Raw genomic sequence first — 15,062 nt, forward strand, 5'->3', positions numbered from 1 at the left:
ATATAATGGTTAGAGTCGACTTTGATTATTTCCTGTAAATCTAAATTGTGGACTTTAAATCGAAAATAATTATACATTTAAACTTTTAAACATACATTCATTTACAGTCGTTAAATAATATAAATATATACGTTATAACGTGCAGGTACTACCTATAATACTACTCAATAAATAATAACCACACCTACAACCCAATGTACACTTATGAAATTATGTCCGTGTTCTGCGTATCATTTGTTAAATACGGCTAGGTCTTAAACTATAATATTATACTGTTCATTCATGTATATAAGGTGTACCTAACTCTTACGGTTTTTGATATCATGTCGTCGTTAAGTTGACTTAGAACTGTGATCAAATAAGCATTGCACATTGCATGTGAATGGGAAATTAAATATTTTTAAACGTTTAAGGTCGATTATTCGTTGAGAGGTGGGGTAACTATTACTATTTGAGATGAAAAAGATATAATCTTTTCGTAGCCCTTTGAGGCATGACACACTTGTTCTAAATATACGATTTTAATTATTGTAATTTATATTAATATCCACGTTTGTTTTATTTATATTTTTTTATCCGTGTATGTAATTTATATATTCTGTATAATTATGTAATATAAATATCACCTTTTAAATTCCAAAATACAAAATGATCTGTTGAGAAAAAAACGAAATGACAAAGCTAATACATTTATATTTTAGGTCCATTTCATTGCATTAATATTATATTTTGTTTATTATTAAACTATATTTGTTGGATTGTAGTTTTACTGTGTGAAAATCAAAATCGAATTTATTTTATGTTTTAGATATGATTGATGGCCATTAATTGCATTTGAATGTGATTCGATGAAACCTTTTCATCATATTTCTTTGCCGTGATTATTGTACTAAAAATAACTACTTAAACTTTACCTTGGCATTTAAAATGTGTTCACACAAACATACAGTACCTACATTAGTATTATTGGAAATTAGTTTTCTATTATATATAGTTTGTACTTATTTTACAAATTAAAAAAATCCTAATGTGATCCGTATTGTTGGTAAAGTATTATCGAGACCTAACTAATGCGTATGTATAACACGTATATGGATGATACGAAGGTAAAATGATTACCGTTCGCATTTATTATTATTATTATTATTGTTGTTGCTGGCTGGTTGATCTGACCCTGACTCACATAGTACTAAGTGTATGGACTGTACATGTATGATGTATGTGCGAATAGAATTGGTTAATTTAATAAGTAGGTTCAGAATAAATATATTCATTATTCCTATAATGTCTCAAGATGTTATTGTATTTTAAGTTTACCCGTGTACTGTGTAATTAGAAACGTCTTGTTCGCTTGTTCCATCGATACATATTATCGCATATAAATCCATATCGCATATATACATATGTGTGTATAGTTCGTTAGTGATTGGTCCATATTTTTCATCTTACATTTCGATATACTCGGTGTACTCAAGGGATAGGATCTTCGGAATGCAGTAGAGAGAGATGACTACAGCAGTTTACTGGGTTATAGTTATTGGCTAATCTTCAATAGGTTCTTAGAAAGAAAAAATATATATTTTAGTTTTTGAATTGTTGTTCAGTTTATGTGCTAACGGACCTTAAATATAGCCACAACCGGACGTAAATTGAACACACATATGACACCACATATACACAGTCAAAGTAGGCATCTGCCCGAAGCGCCGAAATGTTGAGCGTGGGAAGGTCTGTGGGACTTATGAACCGGCTATAGCCCACTAACTTTACATCATACAAATATATTATGAATCGGTTGTAGGTATATGTATATTTATTGCGAAAATTGGAATTATTTTCAATCTTATATTTGTACAAAATAAAAATTTCATTTCCATTTGAAAGTTCGTCTGCTGAACGCGATTTGTATTTCATATATTATAGATTTGCATTGAACCCGTGGTTTGAAAGACATAGTATAGTATATATTACTTTTTCATAAATTAATTTTTGCTAAAAACAAAATCATCTGGTAGCCTTGGATAATTGAATATAGCATTTCTATGTATGGTCCGATATATATATGTAATGATGTCTTTTAGAGTTCCCAAGTCTTGGATTATGTACTGTTGTAGATTTAAAATATTAACACAACAATTAAAAAAACGAACCCAACATTTTATTAGTAAAATCGTTAACATATTTACTATAAAATTGGTGTTTAAAATTATAAGTACAGTTAAAAAATTGTTGATCCAACACTGGTAATAGGTACCAAGACTGTTCTTCCTTGTATGTCGGGACGGCAACCATCTATGCTACATATTTTAATACAAAATCCCTTATATTCAGCGGATCCCAAACGGTTACGACATCGTCCAACATACTCTTTCTGTTTTCGAGAAAACATAATAAGTTAAGTTCATGTAAAATTCTGAGGATCATAACTGGCCTTCCACGTCCGTTCTGATATATATACTATCGACTGATAGATATGCTTATATTTGAGAGATGATGCTTTTTTAAAACCGTCTGTTGTTTTCAAGAATAAATAATGTAATTTCATAATCAATATGTCAAATAGCTTGGGCTAGGTCCTTTGCCTACACTTACTTTTGAACGTGTAAGCAGTAGCCTTGCATGGTAATCGGTTCGCGTGCATGGTGTACTTTATATACTTATCTAGGTATACGATAAACCGATACCGCCGGTACACACGACCAAACCAACTACGAAGACACACTGGCGATTTACATAATTGTAAAATGAGTGCACCACGATAGTAGGTAGGTACATCGATTTCTCGAGTAACGTTGTATGTATTAAGATTGAAAAATAATTGCGAATAAAAATTATTGTTTTATATCAACGACCTCAGCAAAGATTATCTCCGCCTGTGGTTTGCTGCAGGTGGTCGGCGAGAGCGCAATCGTGTGAAACGTAAGACGCGTGTACTGTAGTATATGGTTTGTGCAGTATTAATTAATGACTCGTCCGTATAGTAAACTACGTACAGCCGTTCAAGTATTTGTACAAAATTATGTAATTTTGTAAACATTAATTTTTTTAATAATCTGTAAACGATTAATTACCATTTTTTACGATCAATATGAACCTAATTTTCGATTAAATATTATTATATCGGTGTCTTACGTTATTATATATATTTTTTTAGGTGATTAACTAACCTGCACTTTTTAATTATCCTCGTATCTATGAAGTACTAACATAATTTTACTATATATTTATTTTTGTCGTAACTTAATTTAACAACTATACTTACAGTATCTGTTGATGTAACAGAATATTAGGAATATACATTGTATGTGCTTATTTATGTACACAAATATTCTGAAAATGGATAATCGATCACATTGAGTATAGTAAGATAAATACAAACTCAATTGAAATTTGATGTTTCTGAACTCTCGTAGTTTTAGGTTGTTAAACATTTTTAAAACACAAATTATCACCAAAAATAACAAATTTTCTGATACATATTACTTGCTTTTGACAATTTTTTAACATACAAAATTCCGCCTGTTTATAAGATTAAATGTATTAGTTCAATCGTTAAATTACATTATTATGTGTCTTAACTCATACGTGGTTAAACATATGTAAGTTTAATCAAAAATTCCGTGAATGTAAAATAAAATATTTAAAATGTAGAATATTTAAAGTATTATTATTCAATAAACTTAATAATTAAATGTTTGTTCTGTTTATACATATACTAATAGTAATTATCTAGGTAAGTAACTTCTTTCTTTTTGAAATTTATCTCTGATTAAAATACGATTGAGTTATCGCACTTCTGACATTATTATAATATGTATATAATGACATTTTCATTGTATAATTTTAGTATTTAAACACAAAGTATTATACTTTATAATTTTACTTTTTTGGCAACTATGGCCATTACCGTCTATTACTATTACAATTTTACTAGTATTTTGCTTATACTTTTATATATTTTTTTTTTTTTGTTTAGCTTAAATACTTGTCGTTTCAAAATAACATAAATAATTCCATACACTCTTCAAAAAAAATAAATCAGATATAATATATCTGTTGTATTTTAACAAAAATCAGAAATTATCGTTCTACAATCGTATATTCTGTTAAGTGCATTTTAATCATTTTCGATAATGTTTTTTTAAATAGACAAAAAATGTGTGCTGTGTGCTTAAAAATCAAAGTTCTTAAATACTTTATAATTATCTCTAGTTATATTATTTCTAAATTTTACTTACGTGTTTAACAGAAAATATACAACTACTAATAATAATATTGTTATTTGAGCATATAATATTATATACATTTCGTGGAGCGTTCCGATTTAAATGTACTGTTACAAATAAAGTAATAATATAGTTACATAAAATGTTAAATAAATAACTGAAAATTCATATGTTGTTTGTTTGTGTGACATATATCGATACATTGAATAATGAATAACATACTGTCTTCAACATAGAGTAATGCAATACAATAACAATTACATTTTTGTTAATTGCTCTAAAATCTGATGTAATATTGTAGTAGGGTTTCAGAGGCTATAGTTGTTATGATACATTTTACTATGAATTAACGTCCTAAAACCACCTTAAATACATTATAGCTGTGTCTATCGGTTATAATTTATTTATTATTAAGCATTTATCCAGCTATAATCTTTTTTTTTTAAATATCTAGTTTTGAATAACAAAAGCAAATTATTTCACACATTGTTTTTTATATGCATAAATTATTGTTTTACCTATAATGAAACAAATATATGTATACTTATTATGTTTACAATATACCTATGTATAATCACAAAAATATTTATTTTTCGTATTAAAATATGGTATTCGGTGGATTCCTCGTTTAAATTATTAATTTAGTACTTAAATAATAAATATAATATGGTATAATATATATAATATATATATAATGGCTTAAAAAAAACAAGTTATATAAAGAAAAAATATGTCGCCTTCTAGAAGGGCGATTTGCCTATTAGATAATATAAGTTTAAAAAAAATATATATATGTATAAATATATAAATATAGATATGTTATAAATTATAATATAGTCATCAACCTTTGTTCGCATAACAATTGCGCACATAATGCATGCAACGTCCATATATATATTATATGTGAAGTAGATATATAATATGAATATAGATGTATATTGTAGAGATTCAAATGAAATCATTTTGGAAATCGTTATTAGCTTTGAAATATGACGAAAATTATTTACACATATATAGTTGCTGTATTATTTACACATGTATAGTTTCTGTAGCGAACAAAACGAATATATTTATAAACGGTGACCTTAAGACAATAGTATTATAGACGTAAGTAGGTACGCGTCTTGTACAACAAATGATGCAAACGCGGTGTGCGCGAGCGTCCGATTTACATACAACACTAATGTGGTGTGTCCATGTACTGTCTGTAGTTGAAACGATTATTCTCTTTACAGCGCGTATAATAAATAATAATATTCTTTTGTGAACCGCACAAATCGCAATTTTTTCCGATCATATTTTATACCTAGTTGGAAAGATTATCTCGAACATTGGAGTATTTATGAAATGTATAGTGATGGAATACGCGGGATTGCCGATTGACGAATTATTATGACGGACCAATGTAATACAATATTGTATAATATACTTGTTTAGTTGTATGTATACAACTTTCGATAGCCAAAATTGTAATTTAAAAAAAAATTCAATCTCGGTCGCTGTGTGATTATACTTCGTGAACCTATATAGCTGACATTTAATATAATGTTAGGATCTATATAGGCGATATGAGTGGCGTAGACCCCCCGGTTGAGATGTCAACCGCCGTACGCTTGGTGGGCGGTTGTCGTCACGATATATGGGGTCACTCGCCGCGGTATGTAATGTATTATTATATGGCGTATTATATACACGTTATTAAATGTGCAAATTAAATTTTATTCGTTTTTAGTCGTGTGACGTTCGCGGGCTGTAAAAATGCTATCGCCGTGGGCGTAAGCGGAATTCTAGAAAATATGAATGTACAAAGGTCTTGTCGACTTGACGATATTATAATATGATATGTTCGCGGTGGCAGTGGACGTTCTGTTGACAGGTTGTTGTACAAGCCGCAGGCACCATGGTCACTTTCTAAAGTTTACTTGATTTATATTGTATAGGTTTCAAAATCTTTCGAGAGCAAAAACTAAATTGATCGTTTATGCGCTTATTTATTTAAACCGTTTGATTTTTTTCTAGTTTGAGTTATTGTTGGAACATTTTTTATGGGCATATAAAAACTGTTATATTATTTAAGTGCGATAATTAATATTGATATTCCCGAAAGAGAGAAAGAGAGGAGACGAGACGTCGCTTTGCGTGCGATGTATATATGGAAGGGGTGGGAGAGAGGTGCATCTGAAGAATTTACCAATTTTACCCTAAGAAAATTACATTTAAATTTGCCTTATACCCTTCAGATACACCTTGTTTACATATCAACCGAACTGCCTCTGACGTCTTGTTACATCGTATTTAAAAAGTATGAATCATAAATCCTATACATGTGTGTGTGTGTGTGTGTGTGTGTGTGTGTGTGTGTGTGTGTGTGTGTAAAGGCGTTAAACACTGTTATGATGTGGATATAAATCTTGTAGTGTCCGATCAGAGGAATATCTGGTCGAGCAGCTCCTTGGTGAGAACTCTGTGGGGCCTATCCGGTCGCGGTGTGGTCCGGTACAGCCGCTCGTTGATGTGGTACAGTTCCTTGCTGAGGTCGCATCGCACGTTAAACCACCAGTCGCACACGAACACGGCCTGACTGAACTGCGTTCCGTTCGGGCACAGGAACGACGCCTGCCGGCCGTCGATGTCACAGTAGTGCCATGCCTGGCACCTGGTGTCCACGTCCGCGAAGAAGCCTGGGTACGGTTGGTCGTCGCAATAGAAGTCTGTGTATGGTACCACGGCCAGTACCGGGTAGTCCGTGCCTGGTTTGCCTGCAACGGGAGCGAAATGTTAGCATATATGTTTGGATTTTTTAGTTTTCAATTATTGTATAACCAATCTCCGACCGTTAACTACATTTAAATCGCAATATCGTACGGTTAAAACAAAAGTTGGTCACCTCCAAGCCAATTGCTCTGTGCAGAGGTGAGAGTTCAACGTTACAAAATATCGACCAACATAATTTATAACCTAAGCAATGTATATTAAAATATAGAATATGTTATGTAATTATGTGTGATACAGAAGTCGTTACAGATATGTCACTTTTCGTAGATTTCGGTGTGATTATGTGTTTTTAGTATTATGTATTACACAATGGCCAATTACTATATTATTATAGTATGTCTGTGTGTAATAATCATCGCGATTTATGGTTTACTTAAAATTTTAATATCACTTTTCATTGTTATTTCCAGAAAATTGGATTAGTGACATATCGTACCACAGAATTGGTCACGTAAGCACGATTTGAGTACAGGTTGCCTTGGAGTGTTAGGCCTAAGGCTCAGAGTGACATCCACTCACCACACTGTTGCCCTATCCAACGTTACAATAATAAATAAACGCGATTTAGCAAACACCATCCATAGTTGAGCTAAACTCATAAAAATATTGTGAAGCTACAATATAAGTATTTATTATTGACTTTGGAAAAGAACTGATGTAGTTAATGACGGAAACTCGTAATAGTAATATATATGAATAAATAATATTTTATGGCAGTTATGACTTAAGTTATTATAAAGACTAAACAGATATTGTAAAATAACATTAGTCGCAGAATATATTCATAAATAAAAATTGATTGTCAGTTGTTTGTCGGTTCATTATTAAAGTGATATTTAACAACTACTATAAGCTCTGGCAAAGCGACATTGAAGAGACAGAAGGTGGGTTGAAACTAACTATTTTATGTTCAAATATAACTTTTAGAAAAAAAGAAATGAGAAGACTTGTGGTTTGGTTATTTTTATGCCACATACTTTGCTCCACAAATACATAATACGCATGGTTGTGTTCATCCTCATTTGAGGAAGGTAATAATCATGTGCTACTTATTTGGTTGAACGGTGAATTGTAATTTTGGACGTTAAAAAATGAACCATTTCCATACACCTTATACTTCGTAGGTCCCCAGTATTTATTTAATTTAAATTATGATAGTATAAAAATCCTTCAGAATGTGCTCGCGTACCTATAAATGCGAACTGCGATGTTAATTATTACTCGTGTCGCGTATTGCAAAAGTACGCAAGTGTTAAATACCCGTAAGGCGTTTGCAAATATTTCGAACGCCAAATCGAAAGCAATAATATATTATAATTTATAATAATAATCCACACCGCTCCGATTTCAACTACACGTGGCGGCTGTAGCGTTTCGTATTTGGTCTGACGTTTAGTGTCTTAAATAAACAATTTTTTTAATTTTTGTCTGTTATTTGATAATTTTGGGTTTTTTTATTAGAATAAGTAACCGCCTCCGGATTTCTCGATTCGTACCGCGTATAATATCACCTCTAACATGATGATGTATACAATATAATAGGTAGTTAATAATATGTGTACATTTATTAGTAGATTATATAAATGTGTTGTTGTTCTAACACGGCTGCAGCAGTTGGTGAAAGACCGAAACTACTACTATTGCAGGACTGTAGAGTGTAGGTACTCGTTAAAATATAATATTTCCTAGTTTGCAAAACGCTCTCAACAGTCGACTAGTAAGTTAAATATATGCAAATCGATCTGCCGTTTACAATAATAACAATAATTGGCTGTAATAAATCACAGATTGTAGGTTCGACATGTCGATTCTCGGAAGTGATGGGGACACAAAAAGCCAATATGTACCATGGTTATGGTGTTTTGATATTATAGTTAATTACGGTTCTGCCGTCGCATACGATCTACATTCACTCGTTGATCGCATTCTAAGGTTATTAATGGTAATAATGATCCATATTAAGACGTTCAGGACGAGTTATTATAAATACGAATTTTCGAGCGTATCTCATAATATATTAATACGTATGTTTGTATACATTTCACTATGTATATATATGTATTATATCGCCGTGAAAAATATATAATATATATCTATAAGTTGCAACCGAACGCCGACGCAGACCTTGAAATATTCGTACCAAAAATCATCAATTGTGTCCTTCTGCTGCAGCAGTGTATATTATATTCTGTACATCGTCTATAATTCGTTAATGTACACGAAATATCAAATTGGTTTATCATTCTTATGTATACCTGTACAGCTCGCGTGTTATGTGTCCTTTCTAAAGTAAAAATTAAATACAAATCGGTCGTTCCTATCGAGTGCAATAATACAGCGTTGAGATACCGCCTCACGTCTATTGTTCTTATTATTAAACCGTGTAAAATATTTGTCATCGCGTCGCATAATATTATAATACATAATAATATTATTGTGTACGCCTTCGCGTGCATTCGTTAAAAAATATATGTTTATATGATTCGATGTCCTCAGGCCTGAAGTAAGCGAAGGGTACAAATCTTTTTTTAATGGCCATGTCGTTAAATTTTTGTCAACAAAATGTTTTTTTCTCGATCACCCGAATCGAATTTATATCATCCTTTCGTCGAAATTTGTCGGATTTATATCGTCAGCAGAACTCTTAGAAAGTGTTTATATTTATTTTAATATTCAGCGCGTGTTAAATAGTATTACGTATGAAGCATAATATTAAAATATGGGCATCGCATTCATTCGCATTCGATTGTGGTTGCATAACTTTATCAAAAACCTATAAGGCTATACTTGAATATTATAGCGTTCAATTTTGTCATTGTTGCCGCCATATTTGATAGAATATGAGGAGTTCTTAAACTTGATTTTTTTTTGTTTTGAAATCAACTCTAATCATACATTTAATAAAAACAGTGCTTGTTTTTTGAAATTGAATTGTTTTTTTAATTTGTCTATTATTTGTCTATTTACTTTTGAAAATTGTTTGAAAGTACTCGTGTTTTTAATAATATAGTATGTACCTAAAGATACGATGACAAAATAAAACCCTGTATATATGTTCTAAATGAACTTTATAAAGGTGTCAGATTCAAAAACGAAGTAAAATAGTTAATATAGGTAATTATTTTCTGATTGTATCATTTTTCGATAATTGTACAAATACGTGTATCTACCTGCAGGTATACCTACTATAAAATTGTATTATGTAAAAAATCCAATTACATTTTGACTCGGTATTTTTTTTTAATTTTATGCAAAGGCCTAGAAGTTTGGTTAGCCGCAATTTTTGAACCACTGATCAAGGATCTCCGATTAGCTTTCTCTCGGATGATATCCCATTGAATAACGTGTTAACAAAACACCATTAGGTAATATTTGCGCGCGTGCTGGCTGCCATATCAATTATTTGGCAGCGGTGACACATTACAGTATACATTATTCCGTATGTAGTACCTACTCATCTCTCGCAGAGATTAATCACCGTTACCATGTTGTAATAACTATTAAATATTATTAATACAGATGACATACCGCGACTTACCCGGTTGCGGGTATAACCGTAATGGTAATTCGGTTAACCAATCTAACCGTGTGTAAATAGCGTGACAACTATACCTGGAATCGACCTTCCTAGTTCCAAGTATTCCCTCACGGACGGACTCAGAAATCCCGGCGGTACTTTGGTTGTTTCCTCGTCATCGTCCTCGAGTCTATCTCTTTGGTCCAAACCGCCAGTATCGTCGTCTCCTCCGGCGTCTTGCGTCTCCAATGCTCTGGCGCTCTTCGATTTCTTGCCATCTTCCGAACCTCCTGTACACAACAACACGACATTAAATATATATCATCGAATCAAATTATTTGTACATATTATCGCTTTATATTATACTGGGTTATGCCACTTATGCGTATTTACATTGTGAATTCAAACCAACTCGGCGACTCGGGTCAAACGTTGAATAATAGACCCATTTGAAAGTGGCTCCGTAACGTTTTTATTTTCTACGTTTCATAATAATTCTTAGGCACGCGTTGGCGTGCGCCCGAACACGGATACGTGACCTCACGGGTCATATTTATTATTATAACCCGAATGATATACCTACTTTGCGGGCGTGTATAATAATAATATGTGGACCGTGTGTCCGCGTATTAATGAGACCACATAATATATAATAATTATGATACATATTTTATTATCCCCAAAACCACGCGTGAGTGTGTGGGTGTGGGATCATCGTATTGTGCTTGCAGCCAGTCCAAAGAAGCTGCGTATCGTATACGACGGGAAGTCAACAATGATCAACCTTCGATTCAAGTTTAATGTGATAAAAATGTGTGCAGTTAGAGAGGTAAATCGCTTTTGAGGAAACGATCGATGATATGGTAATCGATCGCTTACGACCTATGTAAAAAAATTGTTTTTATTGTTCATCAGAGTTCAAACTTTAGGCTATTGTATATTGTAGTCGCGGTGCTTATAGTTTCGACCTTAACATTATTAGGGGACTCTCGAGTTTTAGACTCCCGTTTTTCGTCACTTTCCACTGTCCGCGTGCGCCCGGTGGGCGTTTTTATTATGTTATTCTTTATTTTATCACAATCGTTATTAATAACGAAGTCGTGCTTGCCCCGAAGCTGTGTATACCGAGTGTTCCAGATACGTGACTCGGGGGCGTGGCAAAAACCTTTCGAAAAAAGCTACCTCCACCTACACCTACGAGACCTTGTACCCAAAATTTGCGGATTATATTTGAATTGACAAAAAGGTCTATTTATTTTCGTCCTTTTTATTCCTGCATTCAATCTGGGGTGCTGGATCTCCAAAGAACAGGTTTCGTTATCTCCCACCCCACTTTGGCTGGCGATATTCCAAATAATAACTTATACTGGAAACCTGTTTCTTTGTGAGTCGTTCATTCAGAAACAAACAACGCGTCTAATGGTGTACTTTAAAGTTATATTAAGTACATATAGCTCTTATTATATGACACTCTGATTTAAATTTTTCCTTTCTAAACACACTGCGCATGCCTACCATATTGTTCTTATACAGACTGATTTAACTAGAACTTGATAATTAACCTAAATGGACAAATAATTTGTACGGTTATACATATTTTTATTTGACTAAAATCATATTATATTTGTTAGTGACAAATGTTTTTTATAGTTACTATACTTACATAGTCAGATAATATATTTAATATTAATCAAATATTAAAGTGTAATTTTTTGTAAATACTTATTACTCGCTCTATTCAACAAACCATAAGAGCATCAATAACACAATATTATAGATTGCTTTAAATTAAATTAAAATTAGGTACGTGTGAATAGTATGAAATGCTCTATACTCTATAATACAAATACATTTAATTGTGGTTATATGTTTTTAATTTAATTCGTTGAATGGGTAAAACCCTGGTTTTTAATTAATAATTTGTTTAATTAACATAAGCTTGCAATTATATTTTAAATAAAAATCACTTACCAATATTTGGTATGAAGGTGGCCGAGAGCAGTGAGCACAGTACAATTATATTAAGAAAATTTGAAAAATACATGGTTTAATTGTTAAATTTAATAAATTAAGTTTTATAAAATTGTTCTAAATGAACATGTAGCGATTAAGTTTCATCGAGAAGAGAATCGTACGCATGTCTATCGAGAACATACAAGGAAGCCGGTTGACGGCTCACTCGTGCTAGGCCCATGACCGGTCATGAGACTGCTTTAACGTGGCCTCGGCAACTCGAAAGAGCAATAAGAAAAGATCCGGAAGGGGAAGTAGAGTGGAAGGGTATTGATACCCTATAAACATAATATAATACACTATATTGTATCAATATCATTATAATAACACATACATATTGATGGTAATGGTTTGTAACAAAATATTTTTTGTTACCTGCGCATATATTTAAAAAAAACCCAAATAATATGTATGGTTATATAATGCATTTACTCTTTTAACGTTTATCGTAGAAAATGTTAGCATACGAATTGTAACTATTAACTAGTTGCAGGTTGACCTAATCGAAGTATTTATTAATGTGAATTATATGACCAAATAAATAAATTAAAATGTATTCAAATAATACGGAGAATCAGTACACGTGTCTTAATCTGTATAAGATAAACGATAATACAACTAAAATGTAGTTGTTCTATTACTCCCATGGAGAGGTATTACACGTATCGTTGGACATTTAAATATGATATTGAGCTAAACAGAAAAAACAATTCAAATAAATTAAATACAAATAGTCTCAAAAAAATTCGTTTATGTCCTCTCTTGATTAAATCTTCATCTGATTCAACAGAGCACCAATAATTATAATATTTTATATTTATCTTACTCATATTTAATTTTTACTACAAATTACAATTTTTTTTATGTTTTGTCTAGGTCGCTCAGTTCCTATGTTTACTTTAGTATAACAATAATAAACTATATAAACAATGTTCAAATAGTGTCATTGATTATAAACACGATTTATGTTACCTATATATACATTATTTTTAGTTAATCATGATTATTTTTATTTTATTTTAGAAGTTCAATGAAAAGGTGCAAAAACATCGATGTTCTAATTTAAAGAAAAATAAAAAATTTGATCAGCATAAACAAAGTGTATCAATGTACGTATCTTCTGTAATTGGTGCTTTACAGTGTTTAGAACAACAGTTATTTTGTATGATCGATCAAGCTGAACAGTCTTCCACCAACTCTATGGCCCAAGTGGTTGACCAACTCAACAGTTTCATTGACGTAAGAATAATAATATAGTATTATGTTGTGTCTTGTGCATTAGGATATTATACGATCTATGTATTTCACGATACTGCAATGTTAAGAACATTTTATCCAATATGCGAAATTGTTTCATCCAAATTATGTGATTAGTAATCAATTGTATACTAATATTTAGATAAAACTGATCAATTACATCAAGATGTATCAATAGACCTATTATGAAATAATAATAATAATAACAAAAATAATATTAATTTGTTTTTCCAATAACCTGTTGATTTTTAATTTTTCTTTATTCGTTTTATTGTAATATTACGAATAATTCAAAAACTACTTTTTAGGAACTACAAGCCAAATTGAACATCTTAGGCGTGGTGTTGAAAAACAATCATTATCCGTCCGGGATGGAGGATCACATTGCCGACATTCAGCGCATGCTAGACACGACTTTTTATTTGGGGAAGAAGAACAAGACCGATGGGTCGATCATGTTCGATCAAAATATTTACTCCACCATTCAGCGTTCAGTGTTTTTTGATATTGACATATCTGACCGTTACGTAATGGGATGTTCACCTGATCTTTTGCCCGAATACATCCTGAGCGCGACGATCGGACTGAACTCGAATGACAACGGTAATTCGACGTTATCACTTTATGTCTATATATAATATATATATATATATATACATATATATATAATTAATCATGGGTAGAAATTTAGTCCAATATTAGGAGCACGCGCTCATCTATAAGAGACAACCTATACATTGATGTTGTAAAAATGTATGTGCTCTCCGTTTTCCGAAAGATAACTTTTTTAATTTAAATTTTGATCTTTCAAAAGCCTACGACAGCGAGTGAAATTGGAAGCAACGTTACCAAGTTTTTATCATAAATAATATAAATATATTTTAAACGCCCAATGGTAAACTTTAAAATTAATTAAATGTCTTGGTCCACTTCGCTTATTTCAATTTAATTGCTAATTACCTATACCTAGATAGTATATCCTTAGATTGATGATGTTTTATTTTATTCGCTTAACAATTTACTACATAAAGGCTAAAGTTCCTTGACCCCCTGGATCTGCGCCAGTTGTACACATAATGCTATAGGATTTTGCAATAAAGATAATTCTGAAAAAATATAAACATATGATCTAAATTATAATTAATAATACCTATCTTAGTGATAAGAAGTTTGTTTGATATCGCAATAAAAATACAAATAATAAATAATTTACTATCAAGGTGTATTTATCAACAAAAAAAGAAACCTGATAAATATACCTTGCCAACTATACT

At 31.6% G+C, this 15,062-nt stretch overlaps 2 protein-coding genes across 3 annotated transcripts in view; one reads left to right on the plus strand and one right to left on the minus strand.

The window, feature by feature from the left end:
- Positions 1 to 15,062, plus strand: part of LOC111043025 (RING finger protein 17) — a 53,340-nt gene that overhangs the window by 22,240 nt on the left and 16,038 nt on the right. For both annotated transcript variants that reach the window (XM_022327802.1, XM_022327804.1), the window contains 2 exons: positions 13,555 to 13,770; positions 14,097 to 14,391. In XM_022327802.1, coding sequence (XP_022183494.1) covers positions 13,555 to 13,770; positions 14,097 to 14,391 — 511 coding nt within the window. The remainder of the gene's footprint in view (positions 1 to 13,554; positions 13,771 to 14,096; positions 14,392 to 15,062) is intronic.
- Positions 5,952 to 12,728, minus strand: LOC111043028. The gene is made up of 3 exons (XM_022327808.1): positions 12,490 to 12,728; positions 10,614 to 10,808; positions 5,952 to 6,985 (listed from the first exon to the last, which is right to left on the minus strand). Exons 1-3 carry the CDS (start codon positions 12,560 to 12,562, stop codon positions 6,651 to 6,653), a joined length of 603 nt encoding a protein of 200 aa, XP_022183500.1. The 5' UTR covers positions 12,563 to 12,728; the 3' UTR covers positions 5,952 to 6,650.

The sequence above is a fragment of the Myzus persicae genome, unplaced genomic scaffold (genome assembly GCF_001856785.1).
Source record: "Myzus persicae strain clone G006 unplaced genomic scaffold, MPER_G0061.0, whole genome shotgun sequence".
Classification (NCBI taxonomy): domain Eukaryota; kingdom Metazoa; phylum Arthropoda; class Insecta; order Hemiptera; family Aphididae; genus Myzus; species Myzus persicae.

Bases quoted from the DNA above. Each gene is read 5' to 3' on its own strand.
- LOC111043028 (XM_022327808.1), bottom strand. From the start codon at position 12,562: ATGTATTTTTCAAATTTTCTTAATATAATTGTACTGTGCTCACTGCTC. The intron at 10,809-12,489 runs GTAAGTGATTTT...TGTTGTGTACAG, and splicing joins CACCTTCATACCAAATATTG to GAGGTTCGGAAGATGGCAAG. The intron at 6,986-10,613 runs GTATAGTTGTCA...CTCCCGTTGCAG, and splicing joins ACTAGGAAGGTCGATTCCAG to GCAAACCAGGCACGGACTAC.